Source organism: Phocoena sinus, chromosome 18 (assembly GCF_008692025.1).
Source record: "Phocoena sinus isolate mPhoSin1 chromosome 18, mPhoSin1.pri, whole genome shotgun sequence".
In the NCBI taxonomy this organism is placed as follows: Eukaryota; Metazoa; Chordata; class Mammalia; order Artiodactyla; family Phocoenidae; genus Phocoena; species Phocoena sinus.
In genome coordinates this window covers 1,133,492-1,154,977 of record NC_045780.1, presented here as the reverse complement: position 1 = coordinate 1,154,977, position 21,486 = coordinate 1,133,492, and the positions used below count along the sequence as shown (strand labels likewise).

At 42.4% G+C, this 21,486-nt stretch overlaps 2 protein-coding genes across 6 annotated transcripts in view; one reads left to right on the top strand and one right to left on the bottom strand.

Annotated features, from left to right (window-relative positions):
• XPO4 (exportin 4) overlaps nucleotides 1-21,486 on the top strand; it is a 109,640-nt gene that overhangs the window by 52,656 nt on the left and 35,498 nt on the right. For all 5 annotated transcript variants that reach the window (XM_032610978.1, XM_032610974.1, XM_032610975.1 and 2 more), the window contains 2 exons: nucleotides 3,806-3,963; nucleotides 4,193-4,367. In XM_032610978.1, the coding sequence (XP_032466869.1) occupies nucleotides 3,806-3,963; nucleotides 4,193-4,367 (333 nt within the window). The remainder of the gene's footprint in view (nucleotides 1-3,805; nucleotides 3,964-4,192; nucleotides 4,368-21,486) is intronic.
• LOC116743001 (40S ribosomal protein S15-like) lies at nucleotides 20,323-20,809 on the bottom strand (the record flags this gene model as incomplete). Its single annotated transcript, XM_032610980.1, has 1 exon — nucleotides 20,323-20,809. A coding segment is annotated over one exon (450 nt), but the record flags the coding sequence as incomplete, so codon positions are not given.

Here is a 21,486-nt window from a genome sequence, read left to right as displayed (position 1 = left end):
AGAAGAGTGGCATTGTTGACATTTTTGCAGACCTCTCCAATGTCTGGTGTCACAGAAGACAGCCAGGCCCTCTCATCTGCTCCTGCGTTCGCTCAGTTGCAGTGTTCTACAGTCACGTAGAACGTGGGTGTGTGACGGTAGGAATAGAAAAGGCAAACACTGCCTCAGTGGTGTTATGAGAGTAGTTTTGACCGTACAGACAACCTGATAGGGTGTCAGGAAGCTTTGGGGACCCCTGGGCCGCACTTTGAGAAGCGCTGTTCTAGAGCAGTACACTTTTGTGTACTGGTTAGCAGCCATGGGTTCAGTTAGAGTGACTGAATAACAGTTTATTTCAGCTGTAACTTTCAGTAGTCCCGTATTGTTTACTAAATACCAGGAAGTTAGGAATGTGCTCCCATGTTTGCCCAAGAGGGCCCCCCAATGTAATAGTCAAAAGCTGGAGAAAATATGGAAAATACGTGTGTGTGTAGTATGTGTGTGTGTGTTTTGGATACAGGTTTGCAGATGTAGGGCAAGCATGCAAGTTAGTTAGGTATAATGACTGGGGCAAAAGTCCAAATAAAGACCAATTAAAAAGAAAAAAGAAAGCTATTTTGCTAAATCCCAACCATTAATTATAGTTTACCTTTTCAGGTGTTTTAAAGGTACTATTCACGAGCCTTACAAATTTCACCCCTAGGTGTACGTAAAAATATTTTTCTATAGAAATGTTCAGACTGAGTATTACCTTGCATTTTCTTCTTTAAATCCGAGAAATGATGGCTAAAAACGTTATCAGTATCAAAGATAATTGTAACTACATTTTAACATTCTGTTGCCTGCCTCTGGCAGAAATTGTTTTGATGTGTATCCAAGTTCAGTTCTCTGTGTTATTCATTTGACTGAAATTGGATCCCGTTCCAGCAGTTTTTGAAAAGGTGAAAAACTTGCTGGCAGTGCTGGAAACAGCTCCCCTGTCTGAACAGCTGTCTGGACGCAGTAGACAGCTGCTCCTGTCAGCTGGGAGCCTCCACAGGCAGATAACTTCTGCATCTGAAAGTTAACCCCTTTCACCTTGTGATTTTAACAGTTTTGTGTTTGTGGCCTATTACTTTCATGTATGCACTTTATGAACAATTTTAATTTTGTTATTTGTTAGAAAAATGTCAGTGACTAATCTTTTTATTTCATTCACTTTTTTTAAAGTTTATTTTCAATTATGTGAATTCATTGCCTATTTGAAGCAGTTTTCCACTGCACGTCACTTTTTCTCTAGATTTGAATCGCTGCACTTACGTGTACTGTGTCGTGGCCTCGAGACCCAGCTGTGGCCCGTCTGGGTTCAGGAGACCTTAGATGGCCTTCTGCCCCCTGCAAGTTCACAAGCTTCTCCAGTTTTCTTCTTTCCATTAGGTGTTGGAGAAACCACTCTCCTTAGTTTTTCCTTTTTGACATATTCTTCCTGATCTCATTTATGGTCTCTTCTTACTCTGCTCGTTGGATAAATACTGGTGTTCCTATCTCAGTTCTCAGCTTTGCTGACTGTGTACGTGTTCCTTGGGCTTCTTCTTCCACTCGTAGCTCACTGAGAGACACTTCTGCACCAAGGGCTCCTCGTCTGTATTCAGCACAGGCTGCTCCTGTGTCCCAGAGCCTCGTAATCCTCGCGCTGGGGCTTTAACTTGGATGCCCGAAGTCGTCTCGGATTCAGTGTGTTCCCATAGAACTCAGCGTCTTACTAACATACTTTTCTTTATTCCTTGTCCGTATTTCTTGTCTTGCTTCTCCAGTCACCTCCCTGGGTCTTCCGCTAGACTTTGCTTTTCTTTATCCCTCTGCTTTTCCCTATTCAGGTGGTGAATTCAGGTTTTAATTTGTGTAACATGGTTCAGATATGGTAGAATTCCTTTGTAATGGAAGGGAGCAAGAATCTACCGTGTTACATAAGAATCAGCCATTGATTTATCATGTTTTATGTGGTTCATATTTTAGGAAATGTAAGTATGCCCAGTAAAGTCAGGCTCTGAGGACAGTTTCTTATTTTTATTTTATTTAATTACATAATCCATGTTGGCTGTTTCTTTTGCTTCCTTATGTCTGGACCAGGATCGAGCAACCATTTGGCTGTGTGGGTGGAGAAGCAGCCCTCTGTGGTCCCAGGTTGCGTTTGTCTCTGTCATGTTTAAATGTTGATACGGTTAAAAAAACAAGGTGACAGAAATGTAGTTACAGTTTTCAGATAAGGAACTTCAGAATAAGCTGTGTTCAGAAGTTCTTGAATAGAATGGATATATGGATTTGTGACTGTACTTTAAATTTACTATATATAAAACTTAGAATGTATTTTGAAAAACCCTTGTGTTGTTCTAGACCAGGGATTGGCTGGGTAGAATATTAGGCTTTGTAGGTCATTAGTTCTCTGAGGCAGCTTCAGCTCTGGCCTCCCAGTACAAGCAGTTACAGCAAAACTTCACTGACGGCTGTTACAACGTGAATTTTGTATAATTTTCACATGTCTTGAAATATTATTCTTTGGTTTTGTTTTTCCCAACCACATAAAAAGGTAAAAACCATTCTTACCTCACAGGCCACACAAAAGCAGGCAGGAGGCCGGGTCTGGCCTGCGGGCTGTGGTTTGACAACCCCTTTTCTAAACCCCTTTCAGCATGTCAGTAGATAAATTAACTTTGTAACTTAACAGCGAGTTTTTAATATTTTAAATTTCTTAGAACCTTAAGCAGTTCAGGAATTAAAGATTAATGGAATCAACCAGTGAATTAAGGGTTTATGAGTATTCCCTGTGTCCCCGCGCTGTACCAGTGCATAGTTGGGAAGCACCCTAACTTCAAGTAATTTACAAATGATTGCAGTCAGAGTGAAATAACCTGACACAGATGGAGAATAAATGCTTAAATTGTGTGACACTCAGAAAGCACAGAGATTTGTGTAGGGAAAGAGGGGCTGGAAAATTCAAATCCTTGTGGAAAGTAGAAAGTGGCCACAGTAAATGTGGTGGATTAAGATAAACAATTACCTGTGATTTCTCTGCTGAAAATATTCTCCTTGTCTGTTTTAATTATGTAAGTCTGAGAATATTAATGACACCGTAAAATTAGGGAGCAGTATTTTGGGAGTGTTTCCTTCATCAGGACACTGTATGCCAGGTGTTTCACCTCAGTATTGCAGCATTGAAATAAATTTTACGCGAGGTTTAAAGCGAATTTAAATATAATTTAAGTAAAATTTAAACATTTAAAAATTTTATTAATAGCAGTGATATAGGATAAAATGAGATTCAAATCGATTGTAGGCAATATCAGAGTTGATGAAACACCATGTTAATATATTGCTTGAATGAGTGAATTTCTGGGGATTGGGGGGCACGTTGGTTTTGCGAGTGTGTGACTGTCTGCTCCAGCGGAGCAGCATCTATATGCTCTTGCCCGAACTTCGCTAACTTTAGCAAGAAGCTGCAGCGAGGCATAGCTAGCATAATACAGATGACTGTCGTGGCTGCTGTTTTTAGAAGAAGCAGCGTGTCTGACTGGCCGGCATCTGTTTCTTTGTCATAACACGCCGGAGACAGTTCAGTTTTCAAAATGTAGGTAGCTCTCCACTGACAATTAATTGGTATGTTTAAAATCATGGCCTATAACATAAAATGGACTGAGGGACAATTTTCAAATTTAGTTTAACTCGGGAATTAGTTGTCTAGAAATGCTCAGCTACAGTGAGTTTTTCTCTCACCTCATTTGGCACGATAGACACGTGACCCTTACAAAAGAAGAATTTATGTTTATGGATTAGCGATTCTTTCTAACAGGTACATCGAAAAATCAGAGAAGATTCCGACATGGCACAAGACTCCCTGCAGTGCCTCGCCCAGTTAGCTTCTCTTCACGGACCCATCTTCCCCGACGAAGGGTCCCAAGTGGATTATCTCGCACACTTCATTGAGGGCTTACTGAATACCATCAATGGGTAGGTATCCTGGCCCTTAGAACCAAAAAGGAGCTTCAGTTCTTCCTCACGATTAACAGTGGAGGAAAAAAGAAACTAGCGATTCCCTGCTTTTATATTTTAGAGGAGAGTTACATGTGTCAGTTGAAATGAGTACACAGAGACGTGCCTTTGAAAATGAATGGGTGCATGTTTGGAAACGAGTTACCTCTGCTCCACTTAACGCTGATGCTCATGCCTTGGGTTGTAGAATTGAGATAGAAGATTCTGAAGCTGTGGGGATCTCCAGCATCATCAGCAACCTGATAACTGTGTTCCCTCGCAACGTCTTAACCGCCATTCCAAGCGAGCTCTTCTCGTCCTTTGTGAGCTGCCTGACACACCTCACGTGCTCTTTCGGGCGCAGTGCTGCACTGGAGGAGGTGGTGAGTGGCTCCGACTGAACCGCGCTGTCTCGCAGGGGGACCTGCTCTGCCTCTGAAGCGTGTCTCATGGCCGCTAATTGTTTTAAAGGAGTGCGTGTTCGTTTATATGTGCAAATCATTTGGCAGTCTGTGCTTGGGAACATGACTTCTTAAAAATTTGTGGAAAATCACTTTAGTAGACTAAATTTTATTTGTCTCAAGATTTTATTTTATTATTTATTTATTTTTTTAAATTTTTGGCTGCATTGGGTCTTAGTTGCTGCACGCGGGCTTTCTCTAGTTGCGGCGAGTGGGGGCTACACTGTGTTGCGGTGTGCGGGCTTCTCATTGCGGTGGCTTCTCTTGTTGAGGAGCACGGGCTCTAGGCGCGCGGGCTCAGTAGTTGTGGCTTGAGGGCTCTTAGAGCGCAGGCTCAGTAGTTGTGGCGCATGGGCTTATTTGCTCTGCAGCATGTGGGATCCTCTTGGACCAGGGCTCGTACCCGAGACCCCTGCATTGGTAGGCGGATCCTTAACCACTGTGCCACCAGGGAAGTCCCTGGTCTCAAGATTTTAAGTTGAGATAATTTAGTACCTGAAAGTAGGAAATGGAATGAAATGTTTTTATCAAAAACTATGTTGAAAGCCATTTTAATAATAAACTCTTTAAGTTCAAGGGGTGCTAGGAACTTTATGGTATGGTTGTGATTGTGTATAATTTTAAGTGTTGTTTGAGAATTTAGAAATCTTGGGCTTATCTGGAAATTATGTAAATATAATTTAGTTCAAATAATTGTAACCCTGCTTATTTTGATTAATTTTTTTGGTGTTTTTTTATGGTTTTAATAATATATCTCGGTAAATTTTAATTTGCATTAAACTTAAGACCAATTCCTGTAGTAAAGATGTTTTTTGGTACAGATTTTTAAATGCTTATCTTCCACATTTTATATTTAATTTGGAAAACTCGTACTAAACTCCTTGACAACACAGCTGTGTTTGTAACAGTTACTGGGAATAACTACGTTAATCTTGGGAAGTAATTGATTTTTTCCCTACCAAGTAGTTATTAAATTGCTGAAACTAATTGTTTTTTTAATGAAATGTAGATTCTTTTCAAAGATTGTAAGGGTAAAAAGAATCTTTGTAGACCTCTGATAGAATTTCATGTTAAGTCCGAGCGGTTGTTTTGTTGGGGGTTTGGCAACATGTGTGGGAGTGATTTGTGCCCCTTCAGAGGTGTCAGAGCACGAAGAACTCGGGAATGACTGTGTTCACAACAGTGGGCGCCCCAGTGGTTTGACGGGAAAGGAACCAGGCCAGGAAGTTATTTATGTGTTGGAAAGTGTCGGTCATGGAGGAATAGAAGTTTACGGGCCTCATATGTGAGGTCTGAACTTCTAGGGAGAAAAATCATGTACTAAGCATGGAAACAGAGGGAAATTTTAAGTATTTAAGCTGTACTCAAACTCTTTTCAAATGACCACAAATTCTGAATCACTCGGGTTTCACGTAACATCCCCCTTTCCCCCACCCCCTCCCCTTGGTTAAATGGCACGTTGATTACATGTTTAGAAACACAGCTGCCTTTTATTATAGTTTGTGGGTTAAGGATGCTTCTAGAGGAATTGCTGGAAGATTTGTAACATTCTTGGCTTGCACATGTGAGGTTTAGAATTTATTTATTTTGCCTAGGGGACTAACAACTTGGAAAACAATTTTTCTGCCAAGGTTTGACCTAGAAGTATTGGGACACAGGGAGCCTGGATGCGCTTTCAGAGAGTAGATGTTTAATGGTGCTTCACAGGGAGGCATGCACTGTACCTAATGGGCCTCATTCAGGAAAACGGCTATTTCTTTTCCTTTCTTTTAATTGGTCGATTTCTTTTAATCTGTTTATGACGTTTAAAAAATGGTGTTAGAAACAGTTGGTTACCCATTGAAACAGGCAGAGGGAATAGATTTGTCTGATGCTTTTGCATGACTCATAGCAGCCAGATTGGCGAGGGTTGGTGAAGTCGAGGGCTAACGGGGGTCCCTGCACGATGAGTTACCAGAAGACTAAGCGAATCCTAAGTGTATCTCAGCCGCGTGGGGTTTTCATTCTGGCTGTGTGAGCTGGGGGCGGGGCCTGGGGAGTGGGCGGCGGGCGGGCGAGGTGTAGGGACAGACCCAGCCCGGCTGCGGTGGAGCTTCTGGGACGCAGGGCAGGGCACCTCGTGCACAATACATAGTTGTTGACCTAAGATGGCAAAAGGTATAAAGAAATGAGCTTATACGTAAAAATTGAAAAGTTGAGGCATATTAAAAAAACTGCTTCGGGGAGTCATGCGTGGTGAGAAAGATCACGGACTTTTGAGGGAGACGCTGCGGCGTGAGCCAGAAGGAGTCCTCAGCTGCAGGGCCTTGGGCAGGTTGCTTCACCTTCTGTGAGCACGTTTCCTTGCGGTGTAGTTAGGATACTGGTCTCTTCTGATGTTTCGTGGGGGATTAATGTGAAAGTGCGCCTGCGGTGTGCACAATAGAATGTGGAATATAATGACACAAATGAACCTTTATAATGGGCTTTACTGACAGCCCGTATTATGTGTGCTGTCCTATGAGTAAGACCAGATCTTGAGTTTTGTTGTTTCATGCAAATCAGTATTATTATTTGTTTATTTTTAAAAATGTTGTCTTTTGTGATTTGCTCTCAAATTATATCTCTTTTTTATTTTTATTTTTTTGCACTACGCGGTCCTCTCACTGCCGTGGCCTCTCCCGCCGCGGAGCACAGGCTCCGGATGCACAGGCCCAGCGGCCAGGGCTCACGGGCCCAGCTGCTCTGTGGCACGTGGGACCCCCCGCCCCCCCACAAGACCGGGGCACGAACCCGTGTCCCCCTCATCGGCGGGTGGACTCTCAACCACTGTGCCAGCAGGGAAGCCCTGTATCTCTTTTTTAAAACACAAATTTATTTATTTATATTTGGCTGTGTTGCGTCTTCGTTGCTGTGCGTGGGCTTCTCGTTGCAGTGGCTTCTCTTGTGGTGGAGCATGTGCTTCAGTAGTTGCAGCACGCAGGCTCAGTAGTTGTGGCACATGGGCTTAGTTGCTCCGTGGCATGTGGGATCTTCCCGGACCAGGGCTCGAACCCGTGTCCCCTGCATTGGCAGGCAGATTCTTAACCACTGTGCCACCAGGAAAGCCCCAAATCAGTAATTTTAGGTTTTTAAAAACAATTTTAATCTTGTGAAATGTTTTGTTTTTCTTTAATATTGAAAGAGTTTCTTTTCCCAGTAGGAAAACAGATTCAGCAAAACACTTTTTTTTTTTTTAGCTGTGCTCAGGAAGGAAGGTTTTATTTTTTAATTTTTAACATGTATTTATTTATTTACTAACATATTTGTTGGAGTATAATTGCTTTACAGTGGTGTGTTAGCTTCTGCGTTATAACAAAGTGAATCAGCTATACATACACATACATCCCCATATCTCCTCCCTCTTGCGTCTCCCTCCCACCCTCCCTATCCCACCCCTCTAGGTGGTCACAGAGCACCAGGCTGATCTCCCTGTGCTATGTGGCTGCTTCCCACTAGCTATCTGTTTTACATTTGGTAGTGTGTATATGTCCATGCCACTCTCTCACTTTGTTCCAGCTTACCCTTCCCCCCCCCGTGTCCTCAAGTCCATTCTCTACGTCTGAGTCTTTATTCCTATCCTGCCCCTAGGTTCATCAGAACCATTTTTTTTTTAAGATTCCATATATATGTGTTAGCATACGGTATTTGTTTTTCTCTTTCTGACTTCACTCTGTATGACAGACTCTGGGTCCATCCACCTCGCTACAAATAGCTCAATTTCGTTTCTTTTTATGGCTGAGTAATAGTCCATTGCATATATGTGCCACATCTTCTTTATCCATTCATCTGTCGATGGCCACTTAGGTTGCTTCCATGTCCTGCCTATTGTAAATAGTGCTGCAGTGAACATCGTGGTACCCAGCAATACACTTTTGTTTTACTGTGGTATTTTTTCAAAACTATATTTATTTAGGAATACATATAGATTGTCTCTTGTTTTAGGAACTCAGGTCTTAGATGGTGATTATGTTGCTGTAGCAAGAATTAAAGCAACTTCATGGGAAGAAAAATTCTTGATACTAACATGTATTCTTGAACTATGTCCTTGTTTGGTGGCTGTAGCGTGTGTATGAAGAGAGGCTGTTATTTATGACTGCCCTCAACTTGCAGTGAACTGAAAGTCTCTGCTCAAAAAGAGCAACTCCTGTGTTCACCAACTTTATATACTGTTGGCTGTTAAAATTTCTAGGTGTTGGGCTTCCGTGGTGGCGCAGTGGTTGAGAGTCCGCCTGCCGATGCAGGGGACACGGGTTCATGCCCCGGTCCGGGGAGATCCCACGTGCCGCGGAGCGGCTAGGTCCGTGAGCCATGGCCGCTGAGCCTGTGTGTCCAGAGCCTGTGCTCTGCAACGGGAGAGGCCACAACAGTGAGAGGCCCACGTACAGCAAAAAAAAAAAAAAAAAAAAACAAAAATTTCTTGGTGTTACTTGAGGCTTCCTGAAGCCAAGAATTTTTTCGTTGCACCCGAGAAATCAAATTTTTGTCTATTGCTCGACTGGAGAGGTGAGATGGATTATAAGATGAAATTATTGCCTTAAAAATTAAAATCCTAACAAAATAATTGTTCATATTATTATGTCAACTATTTTATAAAATGTCTATAATACTAGTATATGCATTTGAATTGATTCAGTGAAATTTGAAGAGAATATGGCTTGAACTCTAGACTCTTCATTTGTTTCTTGGTTTCTTTTGTCGGTTAAGTTCAGCCCCCAGTAGGTTCATCAGCCAGAAGCCACATAACATGTTAACTGAACAGAGCAACCATCATGGTCCTTAAACTTTGAAGTGTGTGTGTGTGTGTGTGTGTGTGTGTGTGTGTGTGTGTGTGTACATGCACATGAGGGCTGTGGGTTGGATATGTAAGGGAGGTGGGAGCTGATGGTAGTAAACTTTGCAAAGGAAGAACTTCATATTTAATTTTAGTACATTTGTTCCCTAACCTCAAGACCAGCAGGCCAAGGTAGAAGAAGAAGAATCTTGATAAAGTTGTTGGGAAGTCCACTATAGAATGTAATGCAGTAAAATAATTTTGCAGTTCCTTAGGTGAGTGAGTGCATTTAAAGTTCAGCATTCTTAACTCAAAATCTAGTTTCTCCAGCTCGATGGATAATTACTCTGTGGAGAGGAGGTGTGGTGAAAGAAATGCATTGAAGCCAAGTTACAAATGGAGAGGTGGGAAGCAGGAATTTGCGGGTATTTCAGGGATAAGAGGGAATAACTTACTGTCTGGAATGGTGATGTCAGTACAACACAAATGTGTGGTCGACCCTGCACCTTAACTCCCGGGGGAAGGGATGGTTTGAGAAGCTGTGCCAACCTCCCTACCCAGCATTCTGCTGGCCGGGGAGGAATGAATGGATGATAGTCCAGAGGGCCACCCAGCTGTCCAGCTGCGCTGTGTGCACTCATTTCCTCTGCTTGTTGATCAGAGAAGAATTAAATGAGATGCATGAGTAGCCTTGCACATTTAAAGTATGCTTCTTTTTAATCCTAACAGTGGCTTTACCTCTGTTCAGGATATTTGAAAGAAAATTGGTTACTATTACAACTTAAATACAGATTCTTATTAAAAGAAATCCTTAAAATAATTTCCATGTTTCATTTAATTCTGGTTGGGTCATAATTTTGCCATGCAGTGTTTCCTAACTTGGATATGAGTCAGCCCTGATTTTTCAGTCTGCTTCCAGTCCTAGCACAGAACCAATGTTTGTTTTACAGAATTCTTGCACTTGAGATAGAATGTAGTGGATTTAGATTAAAGCTTATTTATTGTCATAACTGTGGTTTCATATAGTAACCTTTGTATTGCTTACAAGACTAGCATTAGAAACATAACCAGATCTAATGGGCCAGGGTTTTGAAAATGGACGCTAGAATGAGGTGGAAGAAGAGATGGCCCTCCTGCCTCAGGTAAGGCAGGTGAGTCCCAGCAGTGCCGGCCCCTTGGGAGTACTGCTGAGTCAGTTCAGTTCCGTGAATATTTACCCATCACCTACATGTGCCAGGGACTGTGTTTGATGAATATACGTTCTTTAGCCTTAAGAATTTGGAAATACATATATGTTTCCAAAAGGAAAAATTACGTTAATCTAGGAGTGTAACATTTAAAAACTCTCTGAAAATTACACCTTGGACTCTTGGTGCGTTTGTGGGGAGTCGATTTTTTTTACGTGATCTATTTATAGGATTCTTCTAGCAGCTGCACTGCTTGTCCACTAAGTCAATTTCTCTTGGGGGATTTCAGAAGCCAGGAATACTGTCAGCTGCATAGGTAGTCTGGAGTCAAATTAATTCTGTGCTGTCAGGACTGGCTATGGAAAAAAAATGAGAGAATGAATTAATTTCTTCTGCATTTGACATTCAAAGACTTCTAAATTCTTTTTAAAATGGAGAGCTCATGATCTGTTTGTGACATTTCTGCGATTTTTCTCTGTATTGCCATTGTTGCTTTATATGATGCTACACTAGGAAGGCATATTTATAGCAGATGAGTGGCAGCATGAACTATTATAATTCAGTCTTTAATCTTTCATATGCCCTTTCTTATTGTTTTACACCGTGCAGTACACGTATTATTTGACCTGTCATTGGACTTGGGGGTTATGGCAATGCCTGTAAATTTTAAACTTACTGTGAAATATTCTGTTCACGTAAAGTAAAAGCTTTATATATATATATAAACATTTGTAAAGAATAATAAAATGAACAACAGTCTGCCAGCCATGCAGATTAAGAAACAGTATATTGATAGGACCTTTTCCCCCTTCATTTACCTGGAGTTTCCCCGTCTGTTGTTATAAGCACAGTTTATGTTGTGCAGACTTATTTCTGCCAGTTGATTTTGTATCATGTTTGCAAATGAGCGCTGCCAGGGAACCCCTGGCCAGTGCTGTTGGCTCCTTTCCCACCCTCTGCGACCTCTGACCGTTCAGTTTGCTTTCGTTCCCAAGTCCTTATGAGAGCAGTAGAGCAGCCCCAGGCTCTAAATAGGGAACACAGAGTTAAACAGGGCTATTCCGCAGAAATGAAACATTCCATGTGAGAGCTAATGGCCCACACCCACCTTACTGCAATTTTTATGTCTAGGAATCATAATGCTTTTCTTTTTTGTTAATAAATAAGTAAATTAATTTATTATTATTATTTTTTGGCTGTGCTGGGTCCTCGTTGCTGCGCGCGGGCTTTCTCTGGTTGTGGCGAGTGGGGGCTACTCTTTGTTGTGGCGCGCAGGCTTCTCATTGCGGTGGCTTCTCTTGTTGCGGAGCACGGGCTCTAGGTGCACGGGCTTCAGTAGTTGTGGCTCGTGGGCTCAGTAGTTGTGGCTTGTGGGCTCTAGAGCGCAGGCTCCGTAGTTGTGGCGCATGGGCTTAGTTGCTCTGCGGCATGTGGGATCTTCCCGGACCAGGGCTCGAACCCGTGTCCCCTGCATTGGCAGGCGGACTCTTTTTTTTTTTTTTTTTTTTAAACATCTTTATTGGGGTATAATTGCTTTACAATGGTATGTTAGTTTCTGCTTTATAACAAAGTGAATCTGCTATACATATACATATGTTCCCATATGTCTTCCCTCTTGCGTCTCCCTCCCTCCCACTCTCCCCATCCCACCCTTCCAGGCTGTCACAAAGCACCGAGCTGATATCCCTGTGCCTTGCGGCTGCTTCCCCCCAGCTATCTACCTTACTACGTTTGTTAGTGTGTATATGTCCATGACTCTCTCTTGCCCTGTCAAAACTCACCCTTCCCCCTCCCCATATCCTCAAGTCCGTTCTCCAGTAGGTCTGCGTCTTTATTCCTGTCTTACCCCTAGGTTCTTCATGACATTTTTTTCCCTTAAATTCCATATATATGTGTTAGCATACGGTATTTGTCCTTTTCTTTCTGACTTACTTCACTCTGTATGACAGACTCTAGGTCTATCCACCTCATTACAAATAGCTCAATTTCATTTCTTTTTAAGGCTGAGTAATATTCCATTGTGTATATGTGCCACATCTTCTTTATCCATTCATCCGATGATGGGCGCTTAGGTTGTTTCCATCTCCGGGCTATTGTAAATAGAGCTGCAATGAACATTTTGGTACATGACTCTTTTTGAATTTTGGTTTTCTCAGGGTATATGGCAGGCGGACTCTTAACCACTGCGCCACCAAGGAAGCCCCTGTGGATCAGAATGCTTTTCTTAACTGACTCATGTAACTTATGTTTACATATGAAGATAGCACTCAGGGTCAAAGAAAGAGCTTTCCGATTTCATGGAAATGATTCGGAGTTGTCACGTTGGTTATTTGCTCTTTGTAGAAAAAAGCTATTGGAGTTCTTTGCAGCATAACAGATATTAGAACTACTGTAGCACAGGATTTATCATGTATACTTTTACAGTATCTAACGTTAGGGACACATGCATGCACTTAATTTTTTTAGAGCAGTTTTAGATTCACAGCAAAATTGAGTGAAAATTCAGAGTTCCCATCCCTGCCCCAGTACACCCAGCCCCCCGCCATCAGCATCCCTACCAGAGAGTCCATGTGTTACACCCGATGAACCTGCACCGAGGCCGTCATCATCCTGAGCCCATGGTCTACATCAGAGTTCACTCTTTGTGTTGTACACTCTGTGGGTTTGGACAAATGTGCAGGGTTGTGTAGCCACCGTTACAGTCTCATGCAGGCTAGTGTCACTGCCCTGAAAATCCCCTGAGCTCTGCTCTTCACGCCCCCACCCAGCCCCTGGCAACCACGGATCCTTTTATTGTCTCCATAGTTTGGCCTTTTCCAAAATGTTGTATAGTTGGAATCGTACAGTAATGTTAGATTTTAATCTGAAGTTCACATCATTGTTAAAAGGTGGAGCAATTCCACGTACTGAAAGTTGTCTTTCCCAAGCTTCATTTGCCAGCATGTCCAGAGACAAAATGAACTGCTGCTTCTATATGTCCAAATACTCCCCAGACGCAAAAGCAGATTTCTTTCTGCGGCTGAAGAGCTGCAGGTTCACCTTCAGTACACTTGCAGGTTAATTATGGACGTTGACATGTCAGTGCTGATAGCATGTTTTGATTACCTTCTCCACCCTCCGTTCCCAAATGGGGGAAAGTAGAGTCAAGTCGCCTCCTAAGCTCTGCGCCCCTCTCCAAAGCCCTCCTGGCAGCAGGCCCGAGACACCCCAGGCACGAGTAGAGTGTCTGGCTTGGGCCCTCGTCTTCTTGGGGCACGTGCTCCGGCTTGGTGGCTGGGTCTTGGCCAGAGGGGCTGTGGAGCAGGGCCAAGGTATTAGGAAAAACCACTCGGCTGGGTTTCAGTTCTCTGTGATTAGACTGAAAGATTTAGCTGCCAATTGTCATCAGCCAAATTTCTCACACTTTGCCTGATGAGTTACTTGTATTGGTTTCCAAGTGGAACAGAGGCCCTGTACAAGTTTGCAGTTCTTATTTTAAATCACCATCCAGTGATAGGGGCTCTGATGGTCCGCTGTGATCTTCTGTTTTGTCTAATATCAGGGCTCTATGGGAGGAATTGTGGAATGCTCTTCCAATAGTAAAAGGCTTATAAGGCCTTTCCATTTTATTTGTACTTTTCTGTATCTGAATGATTAAACCATGATAAGCATGCATTGTATGAGAGTTCTTAGAAATGCCTTACTGCTTCCTTCTGAGCGGTGGGGTCAGAGGATGCTGTTCCTCCTAAGATATGTTCCCAGTCTGTTTATTTTGGCAACATAAACTGTTAAGACTTAACAAATGATTTCTGCAAAGCACATGCTTTAAGTATGCAGAAACGGTCTTACTCATCTCCTGCTCCGGTACTTAGCTGGCATTAGTGATTTCTGCTGCAGGCACACACCAGCTGCTGCAGCGACCAGATGGGCACTTACCTGGCCTTTTGTTTAAAAGTTTTTTAACATCTTTATTGGAGTATAATTGCTTTACAGTGGTGTGTTAGTTGCTGCTGTATAACAAAGTGAATCAGCTATACACATACATATATCCCCATATTTCCTCCCTCTTGCGTCTCCCTCCCACCCTCCCTATCCCACCCCTCTAGGTGGGCACAAAGCACCAAGCTGATCTCCCTGTGCTATGTGGATGCTTCCCACTAGCTATCTGTTTTACATTTGGTAGTGTATATATGTCCATGCCACTCTCTCACTTCGTACCAGCTTACCCTTCCCTCTCCCCGTGTCCTCAAGTCCAACCTCTGTGTCTGTGTCTTTATTCCTCTCCTGCCCCTGGGTTCTTCAGAACCATTTTTTTTTAGGATTCCATATATATGTGTTAGCATACGGTACTTGTTTTTCTCTTTCTGACTTACTTCACTCTGTATGACAGACTCTGGGTCCATCCACCTCACTACAAATAACTCAATTTCGTTTCTTTTTATGGCTGAGTAATATTCCTTTGTATATATGTGCCACATCTTCTTTATGCATTCATCTGTCGATGGCCACTTAGGTTGCTTCCATGTCTTGGCTATTGTTAATAGGGCTGCACTGAACATTGTGGTACATGTCTCTTTTTGAATTATGGTTTTCTCAGGGTATATGCCCAGTAGTGGGATTGCTGGGTCGTATGGTAGTTCTATTTTTAGTTTTTTAAGGAACCTCCATACTGTTCTCCATAGTGGCTATATCAATTTACATTCCCACCAACAGTGCAAGAGGGTTCCCTTTCTCCACACCCTCTCCAGCATTTATTGTTTGTAGGTTTTTTGATGGTGGCCATTCTGACTGGTGTGAGGTGATACCTCATTGTAGTTTTGATTTGCATTTCTCTAATGATTAGTGGTGTTGAGCATCCTTTCATGTGTTTGCTGGGAATATGTATATCTTCTTTGCAGAAACGAGGTCTTCTGCTAACTTTTGGATTGGGTTGTTTGTTTTTTTGATATTGAGCTTGCATGAGCTGCTTGTATGTTTTGGAGATTAATCCTTTGTCAGTTGCTTCATTTACGAATATTTTATCCCTTCATCTTGTTTATGGTTTCCTTTGCTGTGCAAAAGCTTTTAAGTTTCATTAGGTCCCATTTGTTTATTTTTGTTTTTATTTCCGTTTCTCTAGGAGGTGGGTCAAAAATGATCTTGCTCTGATTTATGTCATAGAGCGTTCTGCCTGTGTTTTCCTCTTCAGAGTTTTATAGTTTCTGGCCTTACATTTATTTTTTTAAAGTAAATTTATTTATTTATGTATTTATTTATATATATATTTATTTATTGTCTGAGTTGGGTCTTTGTTGCTGTGTGCGGGCTTTCTCTAGTTGCGGTGAGCAGGGGCTGCTCTTCATTGCTGTGCATGGGCTTCTCATTGTGGTGGCTTCTCTTGTTGCGGAGCACAGGCTCTAGGCGCGCGGGCTTCAGTTGTCGTGGCACACAGGCTTCAGTAGTTGTGCCGTACGGGCTCTAGAGCGCAGGCTCAGTAGTTCTGGTGCACGGGCTTAGTTGCTTCGTTCCCTGTGGGATCTTCCCAGACCAGGGCTCGAACCCGTGTCCCCTGCATTGGCAGGCAGATTCTTAACCACTGCACCACCAGGAAAGCCCTGGCCTTACATTTAGGTCTTCAGTCTATTTTGAGTTTATTTTTGTGTACGGTGTTAGGGAGTGTTCTAATTTCATTCTTGTACATGTAGCTGTCCAGTTTTCCCAGCACCACTTATTGAAGAGGCTGTCTTTTCTCCATTGCATATCCTTGCCTCCTTTATCAAAGATAAGGTGACCATATGTGCGTGGGTTTATCTCTGGGCTTTCTATCCTGTTAACATTGATCTATATTTCTGTTTTTGTGCCAGTACCATAACCATCTTGATTACTGTATGATAGGGATTGCATTGAATCTGTAGATTGCTTTGGGTAGTAGAGTCGTTTTCACAATGTTGATTCTTCCAATCCAAGAACATGGTTTATCTCTCCATCTCCTTGTATCGTCTTTAATTTCTTTCATCAGTGTCTTATATTTTTCTGCATACAGGTCTTTTGTCTCCTTAGGTAGGTTTATTCCTAAGTATTTTACTCTTTTTGTTGCAGTGGTAAATGGGAGTGTTTCCTTAATTTCTCTTTCAGATTTTTCATCATCAGTGTATAGGAATACAAGAGATTTTTGTGCATTAATTTTGTATCCTGCTACTTTACCAAATTCATTGAGTAGCTCTAGTAGTTTTCTGGTAGCTTCTTTAGGATTCTCTGTGTATAGTATTATGTCATCTGCAAACAGTGACAGTTTTACTTCTTCTTTTACGATTTGGGGTCCTTTTATTTCTTTTTCTTCTCTGAATGCTGTGGCTAAAGCTTCCAAAACTATGTTGAATAATAGTGGTGAGAGTGGGCAACCTTGTCTTGTTTCTGATCTTAGAGGAAGTGGTTTTAGTTTTTTACCATTGAGACTGATGTTGGCTGTGGGTTTGTCATATATGGCCTTTATTATGTTGAGGTAGGTTACCTCTGTGCCTTCTTTCTGGAGAGTTTTTATCAAAAATGGGTGTTGAATTTTGTCGAAAGCTTTTTCTGCATCTGTTGAGATTATCATATTGTTTTTATCCTTCAGTTTGTTAATGTGGTGTATCACATTGATTGATTTGTGTATACTGAAGAATCCTTGCATTCCTGAGATAAACCCCACTTGATCATGGTGTATGATCCTTTTAATGTGCTGTTGGATTCTGTTTGCTGGTATTTTGTTGAGGATTTATGCATCTGTGTTCATCGGTGATATTGGCCTGTAGTTTTCTTTCTTTGTGACATTTTTGTCTGGTTTTGGTATCAGTGTGATGGTGGACTCGTAGAATGAGTTTGGGAGTGTTCTTCCCTCTGCTATATTTTGGAAGAGTTTGAGAAGGATAGGTGTTAATAGAATTTGCCTGTGAAGCCATCTGGTCCTGGGCTTTTGTTTGAATTTCAGTGCTTGTGATTGGTCTGTTTATATTTTCTATTTCTTCCTGGTTCAGTCTCAGAAGGTTGTGCTTTTCTAAGAATTTGTCCATTTCTTCCAGGTTGTCCATTTTATTGGCATATAGTTGCTTGTAGTAATCTCTCATGTTCCTTTGTATTTCTTCAGTGTCAGTTGTTACTTCGCCTTTTTCATTTCTAATTCTGTTGATTTGAGGCTTCTCCCTTTTTTCTTGATGAGTCTGGCTAATGGTTTATCAATTTTGTTTATCTTCTCAAAGAATCAGCTTTTAGTTTTATTGATCTTTGCTGTTGTTTCCTTCATTTCTTTTTCATTTATTTCTGATCTGATCATTATGATTTCTTTCCTTCTGCTAACTTTGGGGGTTTTTTTGTTCTTCTTTCTGTATTCTTGTTTCTTGAGGTAGGATTGTATTGCTATAAACTTCCCTCTTAGAACCGCTTTTACTTCATCCCATAGGTTTTGGGTCGTCGTGTTTTCATTGTCATTTGTTTCTTGGCATTTTTTGATTTCCTCTTTGACTTTTTTCAGTAATCTCTTGGTTATTTAGTAGCGTTATTTAGTTTAGCTTCCACGTTTGTATTTTTTACAGTTTTTTTTTTCTGTAATTGATATCTAGTCTCATAGTGTTGTGGTCGGAAAAGATACTTGATATGCTTTCAACTTTCTTAAATTTACCAAGGCTTGATTTGTGACCCAAGATATGACCTATCCTAGAGAATGTTGCATGAGCACTTGAGAAGAAAGTGTATTCTTTTGTTTTTAGATGGAATGTCATAGAAGTATCAGTTAAGTCCATCTTGTTTAATGTGTCATTTAAAGCTTGTGTTTCCTTACTTATTTGCATTTTGGATGATCTGTCCATTGGTGAAAGTGGGGTGTTAAAGCCCCCTACTATGATTGTGTTACTGTCGATTTCCCTTTTTATGGGTGTTAGCATTTGCCTTATGTATTGAGGTGCTCCTGTGTTGGATGCCGAAATATTTACAATTATTATATCTTCTTCCTGGATTGATCCTTTGATCATTATGTAGCGTCCTTCTTTGTCTCTTGTATTAGTCTTTATTTTAAAGTCTATTTTGTCCGATATGAGAATTGCTACTCCAGCTTTCTTTTGATTTCCATTTGCATGGAATATCTTTTTCCATCCCCTCACTTTCAGTCTGTATGTGTCCCTAGGTCTGAAGTGGGTGTCTTGTAGACAGCATATATACGGGTCTTGTTTTTGTGTCCATTCAGCCAGTCTGTGTCTTTTGGTTGGAGCATTTAATTCATTTACATTTAAGGTAATTATCAATATGTATGTGCCTATTACCATTTTCTTAATTGTTTTGGGTTTGTTTTTGTAGGTCTTTTCCTTCTCCTGTGTTTCCTGTCTAGAGAAGTTCCTTTATTTATTGTAAAGCTGGTTTGGTGGTACTGAATTCTCGTAACTTTTGCTTGTCTGTAAATGTTTCAATTTCTCTGTCGAATCTGAATGAGATCCTTGCTGGGTAGAGTAATCTTGGTTGTAGGTTTTTCCCTTTCATCACTTTAAATATGTCCTGCCACTCCCTTCTGGCTTGCAGAGTTTCTGCTGAAATATCAACTGTTAACCTTATGGGGATTCCCTTGTATGTTATTTGTTGCTTTTCCCTTGCTGCTTTTAATATGTTTTCTTTGTATTTAATTTTTGATACTTGGGTTAGTATGTGTCTTGGTGTGTTTCTCCTTGGATTTATCCTGTATGGGACTCTCTGTGCTTCCTGGACTTGATTGACTGTTTCCTTTCTCATGTTAGGGAAGTTTTCAACTATAATCTCTCCAGAAATTTTCTCAGACTCTTTCTCTTTCTCTTCTTCTTCTGGGACCCCTGTAATTCGACTGTTGGTACGGTTAATGTTGTCCCAGAGGTCTCTGAGACTGTCCTCAATTCTTTTCATTCTTTTTTCTTTATTCTACTCTGCAGTAGTTGTTTCCACTATTTTATCTTCCAGGTCACTTATCTGGTCTTCTGCCTCAGTTATTCTGCTATTCATTCCTTTTAGAGAATTTTTAATTAATTTATTGTGTTGTTCATCATTGTTTATTTGCTCTTTAGTTCTTCTAGGTCCTTGTTAAACCTTTCTTGTATTTTCTCCGTTCCACTTTCAAGATTTTGGATCATCTTTGCTGTCATTACTCTGAATTCTTTTTCAGGTAGACTGCCTATTTCCTCTTCATTTGTTTGGTCTGGTGGGTTTTACCTTTCTCCTTTATCTGCTGCATATTTCTCTGTCTTCTCATTTTGCTTAACTAACTGTGTTTGGGGTCTCCTTTTCACAGGCTGCAGGTTCGTAGTTCCCGTTGTTTTTGGTGTCTGCCCCCAGTGGATGAGGTTGGTTCAGTGGGTTGCATAGGCTTCCTGGTGGAGGGGACTGGTGCCTGTGTTCTGGTGGGTGTGGCTGCATCTTGTCTTTCTGGTGGGCAGGGCTGCGTCCAGTGGTGTGTTTTGGGGTGTCTGTGAACTTATTATGATTTTAGGCTGCCTCTCTGCTAATGGGTGGGGTTGCGTTCCTGTCTTGCTAGTTGATTGGCATGGGGTGCCCAGCACTGGAGCTTGCTGGCCGCTGGGTGGAGCTGGGTCTTAGCGTTGAGACAGAGATCTCTGGGAGAGCTCTCACCGCTTGATATTACGTGGGACCGCGAGGTCCCTGGTGGACCAATGTCCTGAACTCAGCTCTCCCACCTCAGACGCTCAGGCCTAACATCAGGCCAGAGCACCAAGACCCTGTCAGCCACACAGCAACTCGTGCAGATGTCCTATTGCCAACCTGATTCCAACTGACACTGTGAGGAAGGAAGGAACGCCGAACCGCCCTCACCAGCAGAGCGGGAGAGGCGAGTGCCTCCCCCATCTCCCGTCATGCCCACTGTTCCCACATTCTACCGTCCGACGCCTCTACCTGGCCTTTAAAAATTTTTATTTATTTATTTATTTACTTTTTTAGACAAGTCTCTACCTTTATTGGCCAGCAGGCTACTTAAGGGGGATGAAGCGGGAGGAGTGGGTGGCCCCAGTGCCGGGCCGGCCGTGCTTCACAGGCTTGTAGGTGATGGAGAACTTGCCTAGGTAGTGGCCGATCATCTCAGGCTTGATTTCCACCTGGTTGAAAGTCTTGCCATCGTAGACGCCCACCATGCTGCCCACCAGCTCGGGCAGGATGATCATGTCGCGCAGGCGCGTCTTCACCACCTCGGGCTTCTCCGTGGGCGGCGCCTCCTTCTTGGCTTTGCGCAGCCGCTGCGGCAGTGCGTGCTGCTTCCTCCGGAGGCCGCGGTGCAGCCGCCGCCGCCGCCGCGCGCTGTACAGCTGCATCAGCTGCTCATAGGACATGTCCAGCAGCTGGTCGAGGTCCACGCCGCGGCAGGTGAACTTGCGGAAGGTCCGCTGCTTCTTCTGCTCCACTTCCACTATCTGGTCGGCTCTTCAGAAAGGCTACCTGGCCATTTTATATGCCTTTTCTTCTGTCCTCAGAACCAGCATCAATGACTTTATTATATCATATATGATGAAGAGAAAAAATAAAACAGATAACAAAGCGACTGTGGGAGAGCCCACAGCCCAACTCAAGAACTTTCCTGGTCCTGAGGTTGCTGTAACTGGAGTGCTCATCCACTCCTGTTGCTAGCTGCACGGCCCCCCCGCCCCCCCTGCAGGAGAGGTGGCCGCTGTTCTAAATTTTAACATTCCCTTGTCTTAAATTCTCTGATCATTTATATGGTAAGCTGTGTCGTTGTGTGAATATTATACCACACCTTGTTTTCCCATTCTGCCGTAAAGGAGATTTTGGGTTTCCCTTTTCTGCCGTTACGGTGTTAAAGTAAACGTTCTTCCACTGAACGTTTTTCCTAGCAACTTTCGTGAGACTTTCCTAAGGTCTAAACCTCAGAATGGAAGTTTTGGATCATAGGCTATGTAACGTTCAGTTTTCAAAGATAGTTTCCCGGGACTTCCCTGGTGGTCCAGTGATAAGACTCTGTGCTCCCAGTGCAGGGGGCCTGGGTTCGATCCCTGGTCAGGGAACTAGATCCCGCATGCCGCAACTAAGAGTCCGCATGCCACAACTAAAGGTCCCACGTGCTGCAACTAAGACCAGGCGCAGT